Here is a 17,733-nt window from a genome sequence, read left to right on the forward strand (position 1 = left end):
CACACATGCACACCCATTCACTAAGTCTGCTGACATGTATGGGGGCCTGCTCAGGTAGCTCAAATGGTAAAGAATCCCCTGCAATGCAGGAGACCCAGGTTTGATCCTTGCATTATGGAGCCATGTGGAGATATGATTCCATCCATTCTGATACCATTTGCCTGTGAGTTGCTCCAGTGGGTAAGTTTTCTTTCTTTGAAGGTTTTAAAAATGTCTCTTCCCCATAGAGACCCTACTCCTTTCCCTCAAAGCATTTTAAATCCTCTTCAGCACAATGCAGTAGGAGATTTTTCAAAGAGAAATATAAAGTCGTGTACTTGCAGGGACTAAGGCAGCGAGCTGGGGGTGCCCAAGTGTTGGGATCTGGGTTCGCCTGGCTTTCTGCTCACAAGGTCATTACTGTGGGTGCTCACTTGGAAGTTCACTAATAGAAGGTCACGTGTCAATCGTCAAATGTTCCCCAGAACCCAAAGGGCAATGAGCGTCCTCAGGGAGTGAACCGGCTCCCACTCTTCTCCCAGGACACGGGGGTGGGGATATGGGGCAGAGATGCAAGTGGCTGCTCCCCCGCCCCTGGAGCGATGTGTGGACAGATGCTGTCCGCCTAGTAGATGCTGAGCCATTCTCTATCACAAACTACAGCCTACACAGCTGAAGCAACAGCTTTGTTTTCATCTGTCTAAAACCCTGAAAGTATTTTTACAAATGACATTTGGATCTTACCTTAAAAACGAGTTAGAAGTGACTGAATTTCCAGCTCAGACAAATCCAAACCCAAGCTGTCCCAACTTGGGGCAGCCTTCCTTTAGACCAGCGTGGACCACGAGTGGAGCTTGGCTGCAGACTGGGGAGGAACAGGGACCGTCACCCCTCTCCAGCCCTGTTGCACACCGAGAGCAAGTTACGTGGCCTTTTCTCTCCTCTGGGATGCCACGACACTGCTGTCTCTAACTCCCTATTGCCTCTCTGTTTTCATGCCCAATTGCTGTCCAGTTTGTTCACCCCGCTGCAGTCATGGCGGTCTCCTGGACATTCCTCAGACTTGCCAGGCACATGCCTATCTCAGGGCCTTCGCACCAACTTGATCCCTCTATCCTCCTTGGATACCTGCATGGTCATGCCTTTAGCTTCTTCAGCTCTTTGTCCCAAGGAGGCCTTCCCTGACCACTATCCCAAAACACACCCCTCCTCTGGCTTCCCCTGTGCTACTTTACTTTCTACACGGCACTTGTCACCTCTTGTCACATTCTGCCATTTGCTTGTGGATCTTGCTTGTCGAGTGTCTTCCCTGATGGAAGGAGGCTTCCTGAGAGCTGAGTTTCATCTGTTTGTTCACTAATTGTCTCAAACTCCTAATAGGGTGCCTGGCAGACAGTAAGAATACAATAAACAATTTTTCATTCATTCATTTGGTCAAGAATTATTTACCAGGCCTTCACTACAAGCTGGTGACAGGGATACAGACGAGACAGGAGGTCAGGCGAGGTCTCTGCCCCACTGGAAGTTCTGAGGGGTAGACTGACATCAAATGTACAAACAAACACGTTGATAAGATAATGCCAATAGTTACAAACATTAGAAGAGAGCCAAGTGAGCTCATGGGCCGGGGAAGAATCTTAGTGGAACATGATGGAAGAACACCCTGGAAAGCGGTGGGCGTTCAAGTCAAGACCTAGATAGTGAGAAGCCGCCAGAGATGGGCAGTCCTTGGGGAGAGAACATTCTAGGCAGGGAAAAGGGCAAAAACCAGGGCCTGGAGATGGGGCTGAGTATGGCCTGTCTGGGAGAACCAAGGAGACCCTGGGGAGGCTGGGGCTCCAAGAGAGCACAATGAGTGGGTGGGCCCTACAGGGGTCCCAGCTCCCACCCTCCCTCTTTGCCAGGCCCTGCACACCACAGTGTGTCTAAGCCATGATCTCATCTGTCACCAAGCGGGCATGCATTACCTGTGCCCAAGAGTGCTCTGAGTATTCAGTGACACGTAGTATTTTGAATGTGCAGTCCAAGGACTTCCCTGCCAGTCCAGTGGCTAGGCCTCCGAGCTGTCACTGCCAAGGGCTTGAGTTAGATCATTTATCAGGGAACTAAGACCCTGCAAGCTTTGTGGTGCAGCCAAAACATTTAATACAAAATAAGATGTGGAGCCCAGTGCACAGCTTGCAGCAGGCACTCAGCCTGCGGGTGCTGAGGGTGAGAAGTTTTGTGATCCAGTTTGTTGCTGTTTAGTCACAGAGTCATGTCTGATTCTTTTGTGACCCCATGTCTATAGCCCTCCAGGCTCCTCTGTCTGTGGGATTTCCCAGGTAAGAATACTAGAGTGTGTTGCCATTTCCTTCTTCAGGGGGTCTTCCCGACCCAGGATCAGATCCGCATCTGCTGCCCTGGCAGGCAGATTCTTTCTGCTGAACCACTGGGGAAGCCCACTGTAAGGCAGTTGTTGCCCTTCAGTTGCTCCGTCTTGTCCGGCTTTTTGTGACCCCACGGACTGCAGCACGCCAGGCTTCCCTGTCCTTCACTATCTGCTGAAGGTTGCTCAAATTCATGTCCATTGAGTCGGTGATGCCATCCAGCCATCTCATCCTCTGTTGCCCCCTTGTCCTCCTACCCTCAATCTTTCCCAGCATCAGGGGCTTTTACAGTGAGTGGGCTCTTCGCATCAAATGGCCAGAGACCTGGAGCTTCAGCTTCATCGTTATGAATATCAGGGTTGACTTCCTTTAGGACTGGCTGGTTGGATCTCCTTGCTGTCCAAGGGACTCTCGAGAGTCTTCTCTAGCACCATAATTCAAAAGCATCAGTTCTTCCGCACTCAGCCTTCTTTAAGGATTGTAATCCAGAATGATGTCTAAATGCTTGTGGGCCTTCCTTTCTTCCTTACAGTTTCCTGCCCTGCTCTGAATGCCCCTCTGGATGGCAGAAAGTTTGGAAGCAAGTACTTAGTGGATCACGAAGTCCATTTTACTTGCAATCCCGGCTTCCGGCTGGTCGGGCCCAGCAGTGTGGTGTGTCTTCCCAACGGCACCTGGACGGGGGAGCAACCCCGCTGTAAAGGTACGGTCCCTCCTTCCCAGGGGCCTGCTGGATGGGAGGGGTCATTCCAAGGGACATTTTCTCCCTGATTTGTCAACACAGGGCCGTAGCCAACCTGTCTGATGACTCACTCCATGCCTGGCCTGGGCTGGCCTCTGTCTCCAGAATCCCTTGCCAGACCCTCTCAACGATTTAGTCTTGTTTTACCTATAGGGAAATGGACGCATAGAGAGGTGAAGGAATTTGCCCAAGGTCACAGCTAGAGGACAGGCTGAACTGGTTGACATATGCACTCTTATCGCAGAGTTGGGGCAAGAAGTCTTCTGTGGGCTGGGGAGGGGCCAGGGGGATACTGCAGAGAGACGTTTCTTATTTGGACTGCTTTGCTCTGGGGCTGCCGTTTGATGGCAAGGTTCTTTGTGATCTATAACGCTGAGGAAATTTCTCAGGAGTCCTTTGTGACTGCACTGGGGCTTGGTGTAGACAAGCTACAGGAGAAACCATTTAACTGAGAAGGAGGCATGAAGAGGCTTCTTTTTTTCTCTGTGCTAACCTTGAAAACAGTACATTTTTTTTAAATTGGAGGATAATTGCTTTACAATATTGTGTTGGCTTCTTCCATACAACAACATGAATCAGCCACAAGTACGCATATGTCCCTCCCTCCTGAACCTCCCTGCTCCCCCTCATGCCACCCCAGCCCTCACGGCTGTCACAGAGCACCAGGCTGAGCTCCTGTGCTAGACAGCAGCTCCCCACCGGCTCTGTCTCACATGTGGTATATATATGTCAGTGCTCCTCCCTCAATGCATCCCCTCTCCTCCCCCACTGTGTCCAAAGTCTGTTCTGTAAATCTTCATGTTTACTCCTGTCCTGCAAATAGGTTCATCAGTACCCATTTTCTAGATTCCAGTATGCTTTAATATACGAATTGTGTTTTTCTCTTTCTGACTTACTTCACTCTGTATAACAAGCCATCCATTTCATTGGAACTGACTCAAATGCATTCCTTTTTGTGGCTGAGTAACATTCCATTGTGTTTATGCCCCACACCTTCTTTATCCATTCTGATGGACATCGAGGCTGCTTCCATGTCCCAGCTATTGTAAATAACGCTCCTGTGAACATTGGGGTACACGTGTCTTTTTCAATTATGGCTTTCTCAGCCTATATGTCCAATAGCAGGGTTGCTGGGTTATAATGTAGTTTTATTCCTAGTTTTTGAAAATAATTTCCATACTGTTCTCCTAGTGGCTATATCAATTTACATTCCCACCACCAGTGCAAGAGGGTCCCCTTTTCTTTACACCCTCTCCAGCATTTATTGCTTGTAGATTTTTTGATGATGGCCTTTCTGAAGGTGTGAGGTGATACCTCATTGCAGTTTTGATTTGCATTTCTCTAATAAAGAATGATGTTGAGCATCTTTTCGTGGAAAATAGTACTTTCTTGAGGGAGAGGAAAATCAGCCATGGCACACATAATTTGTTGGCTTTTCAAAAGCATATGGTCAAGGACTTCCCTGGCCATCCAGGGACTGAGACTCCATGATTGCACTGCAGAGGACACAGGTTTGATCCCTGGATGAGGAACTAAGATTCTACATGTCAACTGGCATGGTCAAAGAAAAAAAGTATATGGTCGAAATATCATGGATACCAGTCATTTTCAGAACAAGAATCATGGGACTTCTGCTGGGGCAGAATGTCCATGACTTGCCCAAGCTTTGAAGGGGAAAATACAAATGTTACATAAATATCAGTAAGTTTATTGTGAAGAGTAGCTTGGAGAGGACTTCTAGTGCATGAATAACTTGAAAATATAAAGGAACATCAGGAAGACAGGCCATCTCTAAAGACAAAAGCAGGCTGATATGACGGGCCCTGGGCAACTGGAACCATATTCATGGACCTAGACTTCCATTTCCTGTCTCCTGGAAAGAACCACGGTTCGAAGGTTGATGATAGGTACCAGCTCTCAGAGTTATCTGGGAAACACCCAGGAAATCAAGCCATGTGACCTGCAAACACTGAAAATGCCAATATCTGGACTTAGCCTTGACCTTGAAAGCTCTCCATCCAGGATCAGCACCTTGTGTGTACTAAACTACGGCAGCAGATGTGCGACTACAGCAGCATTTCATTGCCATCGCTTTGGGTGTCTGTACTTCTAATTCTCCAAGCCAGGCTCCAGCAATACGTGAATCGTGAACTTTCAGATGTTCAAGCTGGTTTTAGAAAAGGCAGAGGAACCAGAGATCAAATTGCCAACATCTGCTGGATCATCAAAAAAGCAAGAGAGTTCCAGAAAAATGTCTGTTTCTGCTTTATTAACTATGCCAAAGCCTTTGACTGTGTGGATCACAATAAACTGTGGAAAATTCTGAAAGAGATGGGAATACCAGACCACCTGACCGCCTCTTGAAAAACTTTTATGCAGGTCAGGAAGGAACAATTAGAGCTGGGCATGGAACAACAGACGGGTTCCAAGTAGGAAAAGGAGTACGTCAAGGCTGTATATTGTCACCCTGCTTATTTAACTTCTATTGAGAAACGCTGGGCTGGAGGAAGCACAAGCTGGAATCAAGATTGCCAGGAGAAATATCAGTAACCTCAGATATGCAGATGACACCACCCTTATGGCAGAAAGTGAAGAGGAGCTAAACTCTTGATGAAAGTGAAAGAGGAGAGTGAAAAAGCTGGCTTAAAATTCAACATTCAGAAAACTAAGATCATGGCATCTGGTCCCATCAGTTCATGGCAAATAGATGGGGAAACAGTGGAAACAGTGGCTGACTTTATCTTTTGGGGCTCCAAAATCACTGCAGATGGTGACTGCAGCCATGAAATTAAAAGACGCTTACTCCTTGGAAGGAAAGTAGATAGCATATTAAAAAGTAGAGACATTACTTTGCCAACAAAGATCCATCTAGCCAAGGCTATGGTTTTTCCAGTAGTCATGTGTGGATGTGACAGTTGGACTATAAAGAAAACTGAACGCTGAAAAATTGATGCTTTTGAACTGTGGTGTTGGAGAAGACTCTTGAGAGTCCCTTGGACTGCAAGGAGATCCAACCCGTCCATCCTAAAGGAGATCAGTCCTGGGTGTTCATTGGAAGGACTGATGTTGAAGCTGAAACTCCAGTACTTTGGCCACCTGAGGTGAAGAGCTGACTTATTAGAAAAGACTCTGATGCTGGGAAAGATTGAAGGCAGGAGGAGAAGGGGACGACAGAGATAGATGGTTGGATGGCATCACTGACTTGGTGGACAGGAGTTTGTGTGGACTCCAGGAGTTGGTGATATACAGGGAGGCCTGGTGTGCTGTGGTTCATGGGGTTGCAAAGAGTCAGACACGACTGAACAACTGAACTGAACTTCTAACTTAGGGCTTCCCTGCTGGCTCAGCTGGTAAAGAATCTGCCTGCAATGCAGAAGACCTGGGTTTGATCCCTGGGTTGGGAAGATCCCTTGGAGAAGGGAATGACTACCCACTGCAGTATTCTGGCCTGGAGAATTCCTTGGACTGTATAGTCCATGGGGTCACAAAGAGTCAGACTAGCATTGAGTTACAGACCTCAGTTGGTTTCTTTCTCTGAGCACTGGGTGCCTCTGATGGCCATTCCATCTTCCATGAGGTGTGTGGGCATCTCACCTCTTGGTGCCCTTGTCATGGACACCCAGGTGACAGTCTCCTCCCCATCACCACCAACAGTGCTGATGAAGTCTTCTTTCCCCACCTCTTTGTCTCTGGGCCATGTATCTGGGGCTGGAGTTGGGGGCAGTTGGTTGTATGCTCACTTCCTTTGGACCAAGTGCTGTTGTGTTGTTCTTCACAAGAACGAGACCAGCCCCTGCTCTCCTGGTAATGCTATGGACAGAAGCACATTTTACTCTTGTGAGAATTTTTCTTTCTTGCTCAGGTCTTCTCCATATTTGGCCCTCATTTGTGATACACATTTACAGTGAGCATCATCTGGTTTGAATGAAAAGATGGGTTCATAAGAGAAGAGAGCTGAAAAAATGCATATTTAGGCAGATAAATAAGAAACACTGGAGGCTCAGGAATGTAGTCATAAGTGGCTTGAGCAAAGAAATCCATTGTTGCTTGACAAAGTTGGGACCCATAGGAGCCCAATGTCATCTTAGTGTAAATATGTGTCATATGTTATGCATATATATACGTTAATATATGAAATTTGTTTTTCTGATTTACTTCAATCTGTATATCAGGCTCTAGATTCATCCATCTCACTAGAACTGACTCAAATTCTTTCTTATGGCTGAGTAATATCCATTCATTTGTCGACTGGCATCTAAGTTGCTTCTATGGCCTAGCTGTTGTAAATAGTGCCTTCTCAGAGGATCCTGGGTATGTCTGCCAGCTGCCCTCCTGATCTTACACCTATTAATTATATATTAGCTCTCACCTCCCTGCAGCAGGACCAACCCCCTTAGTGGAAAATGGAGTCTTACTGTATCATGGCCTGTGTGCTGTGGATCCCAAACTTTCAGGCACTCCAGGATCACCCAGAAAGCTTATAAAACGTAAGTTCTGATGCCCCAACAGGTCTACTGAGTTGGGTGAGATCTTTTTGGATAGGAGTTGGGAAATCTGCATTTTTTTCATATGATTGTGATGTTAACTGAATATTAAGAAACACTAAAAATGCTGGGTTTTGCCACTGCCAGAAGTGGGAAGGATATTGAACATTCTGAAGCAGTGATGCGATTGGACCCTCACCAATCAGGACTGCAAGCTATAAGCCAGCAGTAGGGTATGACCAGGTGAGACATACTAGGTATGCTTACCTCCACCTGCACTGTTGTTCTGGGAAGGCTGAGCCAGCCCTGACAAACATCAGGGCACCCAGTCCCACCGAGCAGGCCCCTCTCCTGAGATGTGGAGGTCATCCTCCCTGGAGGCCCACTGCCAAGCCTGGCCAGCAAGTCCACTGGCCTTTCCCATTGTCCAACATGGTGCTTCTCATTCTCCACCTTGAATGTCCCAGCTCATTCCAGACTTGCTGTGTGTTCTTGGTTTCCCCTATCCTCCCAGCCTCCTCCCTAACCACCAGTCCTCCTTCCCTGACTTCCATGCCTGAGGACAGCTTGCAGCAGCCCATCCTGGACTTCTCTGAGGGCCACACTTATCTAAAAGCCTGAGAAGAACTGGCTCAGGGAATGAGGTGGCAGCTAGTCCATGCTGAGATTTTAGAGGATGGTTTTCATCTTAGATGCTTCCCTGGTGGCTTAGATGGTAAAGAGTCCACCTGCAATGGAGGAGACCTGGGTTCTATCCCCGGGTCAGGAAGATCCCTTGGAGAAGGGAATGGCTACCCACTTCAATATTCTTGCCTAGAGAATTCCACAGACAGAGGAGCCTGGTGGGCTACAATCCATGGGAACACAACAAGTCAGACACAACTGAGGAACTAACACTTTCATCTTATGGTTTAAGTGTAAACTGGACATGGAGTTCTCCCTTGGGTGGTGATGGAACAGAAACACTGGTGTCACACGACCAAGGTGCCCCATCAGCTGCTGGACAGGACACTTTCCCAAGAGAGTGGACGGTGCCTGGTCGACACTTCTCAGCAGGAGTTTGTCTAATGGATGCTATTTCCAGTAAAAGCCTCAAAAGGGTGCCACCCAAACCTGTCAAAAAGGAGAAATAGTGCTTCTACCTGCTATTTGGTGGGACAGCATTGACGGGGGGCCAGGACATGGGCTGGAGTTCAACAATCCAACGGCCCCTTCTCCCCACCTCGGAGTGGCCCTAGAATCTCACCAGCAGCTACTGCTTGTCCACTTCGTTCACCTTCTCAGGAGTCTTGCAGTCACTCTGTGTGTGACCACAGTGGGGAGATCATCTTATTTACAGGGAAGTAATCTCAAGATGCCGAACCTCCGTGTCGCTGAAAAATTTGCGAGTGCTTTAATAATTGCCCCCCCTCCCATCCAGTCAACCGCTTGAAGGAAGGTGATGAACCCAACTTGGCATGAGAGGAGATGACACATAATTACACATTAAAAATGCAGAGGTAGGCTCCGGAACTCCAGAATGGAAAGCAGCCATTTAGCTTCCTGGATTAGTTCCCTGTTTCCTTTCTTAGTCAGAAGAGCATATTTTTAAGATTTGAAGCTTCCTGAACTGAGGAAATCATAACCACAGACCTTGTCCCTTTGACAACATGGGTAACCAAAAAACAGCACGAGAGGAATAAACACCCTTGTCCACCACGCTGGGAAAAAATATTTACTTTTCTCATCCCCATCCTCCTCTTTTTAAACCTTCATTCATTCGACCAGTTTTCACTGGGTACCAGCTGTGCACCAAGGATCATGTTAGGGATTCAATGCTGAAACTAAAAGATGCTGCCCAACTTGGAGTGTGAGTAGGGCTCACACTCCAAGATGGAGGCAAGACGCAGGTCACTGAGCACAGAAGTAAGCAAATCAGCATTTGTGGTCAGTGCTTTGAAAGGACTGACATCAGCCCTGAATATTCACCGGAGGGACTGATGCTGAAGCTGAAGCTCCAATAGCACCTGATGCAAAGAGCCGACTTATTGGAAAAGACCCTGATGCTGGGAAAGACTGAAGGCAGGAGGAGAAGGGGACGACAGAGGATGAGATGGTCGGATGGCGTCACCGACTCAATGGACATGGGTTTGGGTGGACTCCGGGAGTTGGTGATGGACGAGGAGGCCTGGCGTGCTGCAGTTCATGGGTTTGCAAAGAGCCAAAGAGACACAACTTCGCGACAGCAACAGGGGACTGGGAATAAAACCTCCTATGGGGTGAGGACAGTTGAGAGCCTCTCTGAGGCAGTGACAGTGATGCTGGGATTGAAAGGATGAGCAGGATCCAACCAGGTGAAAATGGGTATTAGTGGGTGGCATGGAACGATGCCATTCCAGAAAGAGAGAGGAATACGTGCAAAGGCTTAAGGAGGGAAGAATTTGGCATGTTTGAGGAAGTGACAAGGTAAACATAGAACCTTGTTGCTGGAGCAGCGTGTGAGCTGAGAACGAGTGAGGTTGGGTGGAGAGATTCCTGAGCCAGCTCTTATAGTCCTGAGGACGGGGTGGGTGGTGGAGGTTGTAGTTCTGAGAAAATAAGCCAGGTTTAAGAAGAGGGCTGTACTGATTTGATGGGCACACTGTTGCTGTGTAGACGTGAGCTGGAGATGACTAGAAGAGACAGGATGCTGGGAAACCACTTAGGTGGCTCTTAGCAGGTCCAGGGGCCAGACTGAACAGGGGACAGGGAAGATGGAAGGTGAACTGGGAGACAGCATCATGGAACTTATCCCACTAGGGATGCGAGCAGGAAAAGAGGGCAAGCTTCCCAGACCCCATCTTGGGTGACAGGGTGCATGGCGCCATGGGCAGAGACAATGAAGACCCGGCGACAGATGGAGGTTTATTTTTGGTTGCTCTTGCTTTTATTTCACTATAATTGATTTATAATAGTATGCTAGTTTCAGATGTACAGCTTCAGGCTCTTTTCCATTGTAGGTTATTACAAGATACTGAATAGAGTTCCCTGTGCTACACAGTAAATTTTTGTGGTTTACTATATATATATATATATATATATATATATATATATATGTAATAGTAGTTGTTGTTATTTAGTCTCTAGAGTCAGGCCCGACTCTTTGTGACCCCATGGACTGTGTAGGCTGCCAGGCTCCTCTGTCCTTGGGATTTCCCAGACAAGAATTCCGGAGTGGGTTGCCATTTCCTTCTCCAAGGGATCTTCCCAACCCAGGGATCGAATCTGCGTCTCCTGCATTGGCAGATAGTTCTTTATCACTGAGCCACTGAGAACACCCATATTTAGTAGTATGTATCTGCTAATTCCAAACTCATTCACCACCCCCTCACCTCTCCTCTTTGGGAACCACGATTTTGTTTTCGACGTCTGAGTCAGTTTCTGTTCTGTAGGTGAGCTGACTTGTATTATTAATATTCAGTTAGATTCCACATCTAAGTGTTGTCATGTAGCATTTGTCTTTGTATGACTGACTTCAGTTAGTACGATCATCTCTAGGTGCATCCATGTTGGTGCAAAAGGCATTATTTCATTCTTTTTCCTGTTGGTGGGGATGTAAATGGTGGGGATGTTTTTTTAAAAACACCTGAGTGTAGGTCGTTGATCAGAATACCATTTTGGTTACCTTAATGTGTCTGTGTGACATTGCAGTGGAGATCCATTCATTCAACCTACAGGGACCATCACACCCAGCACAGTGCCCTGGTTACCAGTCCCAGCGAGGCTTTAAGTACTCTGCCCACTGCATCTTAATATTGGAGTCACCAAGGAAAATACAAGGCGGTTGGGCCCTGGATGAAGCAGCACTGTCCTCACGCTTCTGGCCAGTGCAAGATCAGTTCCAGCCAAGGGCGTCCATCCCCCAGGGTGGGCAGGTCTCTCAGCAGCAGTTGCCCAGGGCAGCTTGCTCGTGTGCAGTGGAAGGATTCCCCACTTCACCAAGGAATCTGAAACACTGGAGCTTCAGGTGAGCCTGAGAGCCATCAGCATACAACCTCAGCAGAACTGAACAGCACTTGTGGAGCAGGAAGAAGGGAAATATACGGCCACATGAGATGGCAAACCCAGCACAGGCCCTAGGAGTGCCTCATCTCCTGTTGAGGGCAGGTGCCAGGCCCAGTGTGGGGCCAGAGATTTCCTTTCCCAATAGAGCCAAGTGAACAGTTGGATGTAAAATCTGGAGTCAAGGGTAAAGGAGGGTCACAGAGACGCAGTTCGGAGTAATTATATTAGCGTGATGGCGGTGCTTAAATGGGCTCCCCAGTGGCTCAGTGGTTAAGAATCTGTCGGCCAGTGCAGGAGATGTGGGTTGGATCCCTGGTCCAGGAAGATCCACTGGAGAAGGAAATGGCAACCCGCTCCTGTATTCTTGCCTGGGAAATCCCACTGACTGGGAGCCTGGTGGATTACAGTCCTGTGGGGTTGCACAAGAGTCAGACATGACCTAGCCATTGAGCGCTCCCGCGTGGTGCTTAAATCCAGGACAGTGATCAGAGCACCCGGAGGAGAGGGCAGAGAGAGAAAAGAAGTAGCTCAGAACCAGACAAAGGAGGGTGGAAGAGGCAGGCAGAGTCTGCAGAGGCAAACCACAGGGAGACTGCAGAAATCACGGTGTTGCACCAGATTGGGTATCTGGAAGGTTATCTTGAAGTCAGAATAGAGCAAAGCTTTGGTTCTCTTACTTTTGGATCATGAGGCTTTCCTCAGAGACCTTTAAACAACATCTGAAAGAGCTGCCTCTGATAGAGTAGCCCCTTGATATTTGGTTACTGTGAAACCAACTGGCTGGCTGATTTATCAAATGTTTGAATGACTGAATGAATGAATGGGGGATTATATTTTTAAACAATTTCCTTCTGACTTTTATCTGAGTCAGATGTATATTTATATACACACACACACACACACACACAAATTTGGCAAACTCATCAGTGGCCATAGGACTTGAAAAGGTCAGTTTTCATTCCAATCCCTAAGAAAGGCAAAGAATGCTCAAACTACTGCACAATTGAACTCATCTCACGTGCTCAAAATTCTCCAAGCCCGGCTTCAGCAATATGTGAACCGTGAACTTCCAGATGTTCAAGCTGGTTTTAGAAAAGGCAGAGGAACCAGAGATCAAATTGCCAACATCCATTGGATCATTGAAAAAGCAAGAGAGTTTCAGAAAAACATCTGTTTCTGCTTTATTGACTATGCCAAAGCCTTTGACTGTGTGGATCACAATAAACTGTGGAAAATTCTGAAAGAGATGGGAATCCCAGACCACCTGACCTGCCTCTTTAGAAATCTGTATGCAGATCAGGAAGCAACAGTTAGAACTGGACATGGAACAACAGACTGGTTCCAAATAGGAAAAGGAGTACGGCAAGGCTGTATACTGTCACCCTGCTTATTTAACTTCTATGCAGAGTACATCATGAGAAATGCTGGGCTGGAGGAAGCACAAGCTGTAATCAAGATTCTTGGGAGAAATATCAATAACCTTAGATATGCAGATTATACCACCCTTATGGCAGAAAGTGAAGAAGAATTAAAGAGCCTCTTGATGAAAGTGAAAGAGGAGAGTGAAAAAGTTGGCTTAAAGCTCAGTATTCAGAAAACTAAGATCATGACATCCAGTCCCATCACTCCATGGCAAATAAATGGGGAAACAGTGGAAACAGTGGCTGACTTTATTTTTCGGGGCTCCAAAATCACTGCAGATGGTGACTGCAGCCATGAAATTAAAAGACTCCTTGGAAGGAAAGTTTTGACCAACGTAGACAGCATATTAAAAAGCCAGAGATATTACTTTGCCAACAAAGGTCCGTCTAGTCAAGGCTATGGTTTTTCCAGCAGTCATGTATGGATGTAAGAGTTGGACTATAAAGAAAGCTGAGCACCGAAGAATTGATGCTTTTGAAGTGTGGTGTTGGAGAAGACTCTTGAGAGTCCCTTGGACTGCAAGGAGATCCAACCAGTCCATCCTAAAGGAGATCAGCCCTGGATGTTCTTTGGAAGGACTGGTGCTGAAGCTGAAACTCCAATACTTTGGCCACCTGATGTGAAGAGCTGACTCATTGGAAAAGACCCTGATGCTGGGAAAGATTGAGGGCAGGAGGAGAAGGGGATGACAGAGGATGAGATGGTTGGATGGCATCACTGACTCAGTGGTCATGAATTTGAGTAAACTCCGGGAGTCAGTAATGGACAGGGAGGCCTGCAGGTGTGCTGCAGTTCATGGGGTTGCAAAGAGTTGGACACGACTGACCAACTGAGCTGAACTGAACACACACACACACAAAATATTCCATTGTATGTACACATATACACACTTTTCACTTACTTTCGGTATTCCGTTGTATATGTGTGTATACATATATTCATATATCATATATATATGGGCTTCCCAGGTGGTGCTAGTGGTAAAGAACCCACTTGCCAATGCAGGAGATGCAGGAGACTCAGGTTCGATCCCTGGGTCAGGAAGATCCCCTGGAGGAGGGCATGGCAATCCATTCCAGTATTCTTCCCTGGAGAATGCCATGGACAGGAGCCTGGTGGGCAACAGTCCATAGGGTCACCAAGAGTCAGACACAATTTGGAGCAGCTTAGCACAGTACAGCATATAAATATACCATATACCATATCTTCTTTATCCATTCATTAAGACAAGCAATCTTAATGCATTTTCCATTATGGAAAAATTCAAATACACAAAAGTAGAATGAATAGTTTAATGGTCATCATGTACTCGTAGTCCAGTAATGATCAACACAGAAAATCCTTTAATATCTTAAAATTTCTAGTCAGGATAAACATTTCTGCACTTGTCTGTCATATTTTTAACACTTTGAGCCAGGGTGCAGATAAGTTCTGCACATTACGGTTGGTTGCTGTGTCTCCTACACCTTTTAATCCATAGTTGTCTTGAAGAAGACTGCTCCTCCTCTCTGTCTGCCATTCCTTTGAAGTTTATCTGTTGAAGAAAATGGCTTGTTTCCCACAACCTTGGATTTTTAAAACTTATTTATCTATTTTTTAGTTGCATTGGGTCTTCGTGGGTGCACTCAGACTTTCTCTAGTTGCAGCGAGCAGGGGTTACCCTCTAGCTGCAGTTTGAAGGCTTCTCATTGCGGCGGCCTCTCCTGTTGCAGAGTGTGGGCTCTAGGTGCTCTAGGGCTCTAGCTGCCTTGTGGCATGTAGGGTCTTCCTGGACTAGGATCAGTCCCGTGCGCCCTGCATTGACAGGTGGATTCTTAACCACTGGACCACCAGGGAAGCCTCCCACAACCTTGATTTTGCTCACTGCATCCCTGTGGGGTTATTTAACAGGATCTGCATTTCTCTTTTTGGGGGTCCAATTTCACTGAAATAAAATGACATATAGCACTGTGTAAGTTTAAGTTGTACAGCATAATAACTTGATTTTCATATACTGTGAAAAGATGACCACAGTAAGTTCAGTTAATGTCCATGATCTCATACAAATACAAAAAAAAAAAAAGTTTTTTTTCCCCTTGGGATTTAGTCCCTTAACAACTTTCAAATATACTAGATAGCAGTGTCAACCATAATCTTCATATTGTACATTACATGCCTAGTACTTATGACTGGAAGTTTGTAAGTTTTTGGCCTCTGTATTTCTTATAAACTCCAGAGGCTTGATCGGATGCCGGTGAGATGTTTCTATCATTTGGGCAGGACAGCAGTACATACTTCTACCAGGAAGCCCCTGTGGTCCATCTCTGTTTTTGTGATGCTGAGCCTTGGTGAGCATCACCGCCCTCCTCACCCTGACCTCTGTCCAGAAGGCTTCTCAAGAGGAACTCACAGGGCGGTTCCTGAGTTCTTACACTTTCAAAACATACACAGCATTACCAACAATGACTGTTCAGTTGCACATAAAACACCTGTCTCACGTTTTCTTTTCTTGAATATCTTAAATATATTCTTCCACATCTCCTGTTTTAACTGTTATTGCTATCATAAGGCTGCCCAAAAAATGTTTTTTCTTTTTCTTGAAAACCCAATAATTGTATTGGGATATGGATCAGTACTGGCATTTCTGGGTCAGTTGTCTCGGATGTGGGGTTTATCTTTGCAACAGGAAGTTTCAATGGCTGGAACAGTCTGGCCCCAAGGATCTCTCAAACTTCCCAAGACCTTTAAAGGTCCATTTTCTAATGGATGGAGAATCCAATTAAGTCAAACAAGGAAAGTTGGTGCAAATGAAAGAGATAGTCTGGATAAAAGTGAGAGAGGAGAGGACAGAGTGGAGCGGAGAAGGCATGGGCTGCCTTAAAAAATGACTAAAGGGAGAGGCTGTCAGAAAGTTGCTGTTGTTCAGTTGCTAAATCATATCCAGCTCTTTGCAACTCCATGGACCACAGCACACCAGGCTTCCTTGTGCTTTACTATCTCCCTGAGCTTGCTCAAACTCATGTCCATTGAGTCAGTGATGCCATCCAACCACCTCATCCTCTGTCTTCCCCTTCTCCTGCCTTCAATGTTTTCCAGCATCAGAGTCTTTCCCAATAAGTTGGTTCTTCACAGCAGGTGGCCAAAATATTGGAGCCTCAGCTTCAGCATCAGTCCTTCCAATGAATAGTCAGAAAGTTAGAAAAGCTATATGGGAAAACTTATTTCCCCTAAATATGAGCAACAGAAAAGGACTCTTGTCAAATCCTGTCCAAATTATTATAAGAAAACAAGGTAAACTCTCTACAGTCAATGAAGAAATCCCAGAAAGACATGCCCCTACAAAAGATGAAAACCATGACCTAGTACTTCCGGACAAATGGAAAGAAATTTAAAAAATATAAAAACGATGAAAGGACAACATAAATAAAAATCAGAAAGCCTTAGAAATGAGGTGATTAAAGAAATGGAAAATTTGAAGCAAGATGACAAAACACAGGAAACAAAAAGAAAAAAGAAAAAATCAGATCATGCATGTGGAACATTTAGCTCAGTTCTGGGAAAATAGCAAGTGCTCAGTAAACAGATTAAAAGAGAATCATAATCCATGCTTTTGGCTTGCCAGCCTCTCCACAGCCTCTGTTATTGTCCTCCTTTTATAAATTCAAGGGTAGTTGGTTTATAATATTGTTTTAGTTTCGGGCGTGCAGCTAAGTAATTTGGAATCTGAAAGTTTTCAGATTCTTTTCTGTTATAGGTTATAATAAGATATTGAGTAGAATTCCCTGTGCTACACCATAGGACCTTGTTGTTTATCTATTTTATATACACTAATTCAACTGCAGCCCTCCAGGCTCCTCTGTCCATGGGATTCTCCAGGCAAGAATGCTGGAGTGGGTTGCCATTTCATTCTCCAGGGAATCTTCCTGACCCAGGAATTGAACCCAGGTCTCCTGCACTGCAGGCGGATTCTTTACCGTCTGAGCCCCCAGGGAAGCCCTATATACTAGCTAGTATCTGTCAATCCCATGCTCCTAATTTATCCCTCTTTTCCCTTTTAGTAACCATAATTTTGTTTTCTATGTCTGTGAGCCTGTGTCTGTTTTGTAAGTGAGTTGATCTGTATTATTTTGTTAGATTCCACATGTAAGTGATATCTTGTGGTGTTTTTCTCTGTCTGACTTCATTTAGCATGAATCTCTAGGTCCATCCACATTGCTGCAATTGGTGGTAGTTCATCCTTCTTCATAGCTGAATAATATTCCACTGCATACATGTACCACATCTGTCTCCTTTTGTCTGCTGATGGATGCTATAGCGCCACTGTGAGCACTGGGGTGTATGTATCTTTTTGATTTAGAGTTTCCATCTTTTCTGGATATATGCCCAGGAGTGGGTTTGTTGGATCATATGGTAGTTCTATTTTCAGTTTTTTGAAGAGTCTCCATACTGGTCTCCATAGTGGCTGTACCAGGTTACATTACTACCAACAGTGTAGGAGGGTTCCCTTTGCTCCACACCCTCTCCAGCATTTGCTATTTGTAGACTTCTTGATGATAGCCATTCTGACCTGTGTGAGGTGTAATCTCATTGTAGTTTTAATTTGCGTTTCTCTAATAACTAGTGATGTCAAGCATCTTTTCACTTTCCTGTAGGCCATCTGTATCTTCCTCAGAGAAATGTCTATTTAGGTCGGTCCTCTTTACAGTTCTGAAGTCGTCATGCACTCAACTAAATG

General features: G+C 45.9%; 1 protein-coding gene across 1 annotated transcript in view; it reads left to right on the plus strand.

Annotated features, from left to right (window-relative positions):
* FBLN7 (fibulin 7) overlaps positions 1-17,733 on the plus strand; it is a 56,861-nt gene that overhangs the window by 26,730 nt on the left and 12,398 nt on the right. The window contains exon 3 of the mRNA XM_069580635.1: positions 2,881-3,051. Within this exon, the coding sequence (XP_069436736.1) occupies positions 2,881-3,051 (171 nt within the window). The remainder of the gene's footprint in view (positions 1-2,880; positions 3,052-17,733) is intronic.

Source organism: Ovis canadensis, chromosome 3 (genome assembly GCF_042477335.2).
Source record: "Ovis canadensis isolate MfBH-ARS-UI-01 breed Bighorn chromosome 3, ARS-UI_OviCan_v2, whole genome shotgun sequence".
In the NCBI taxonomy this organism is placed as follows: Eukaryota; Metazoa; Chordata; class Mammalia; order Artiodactyla; family Bovidae; genus Ovis; species Ovis canadensis.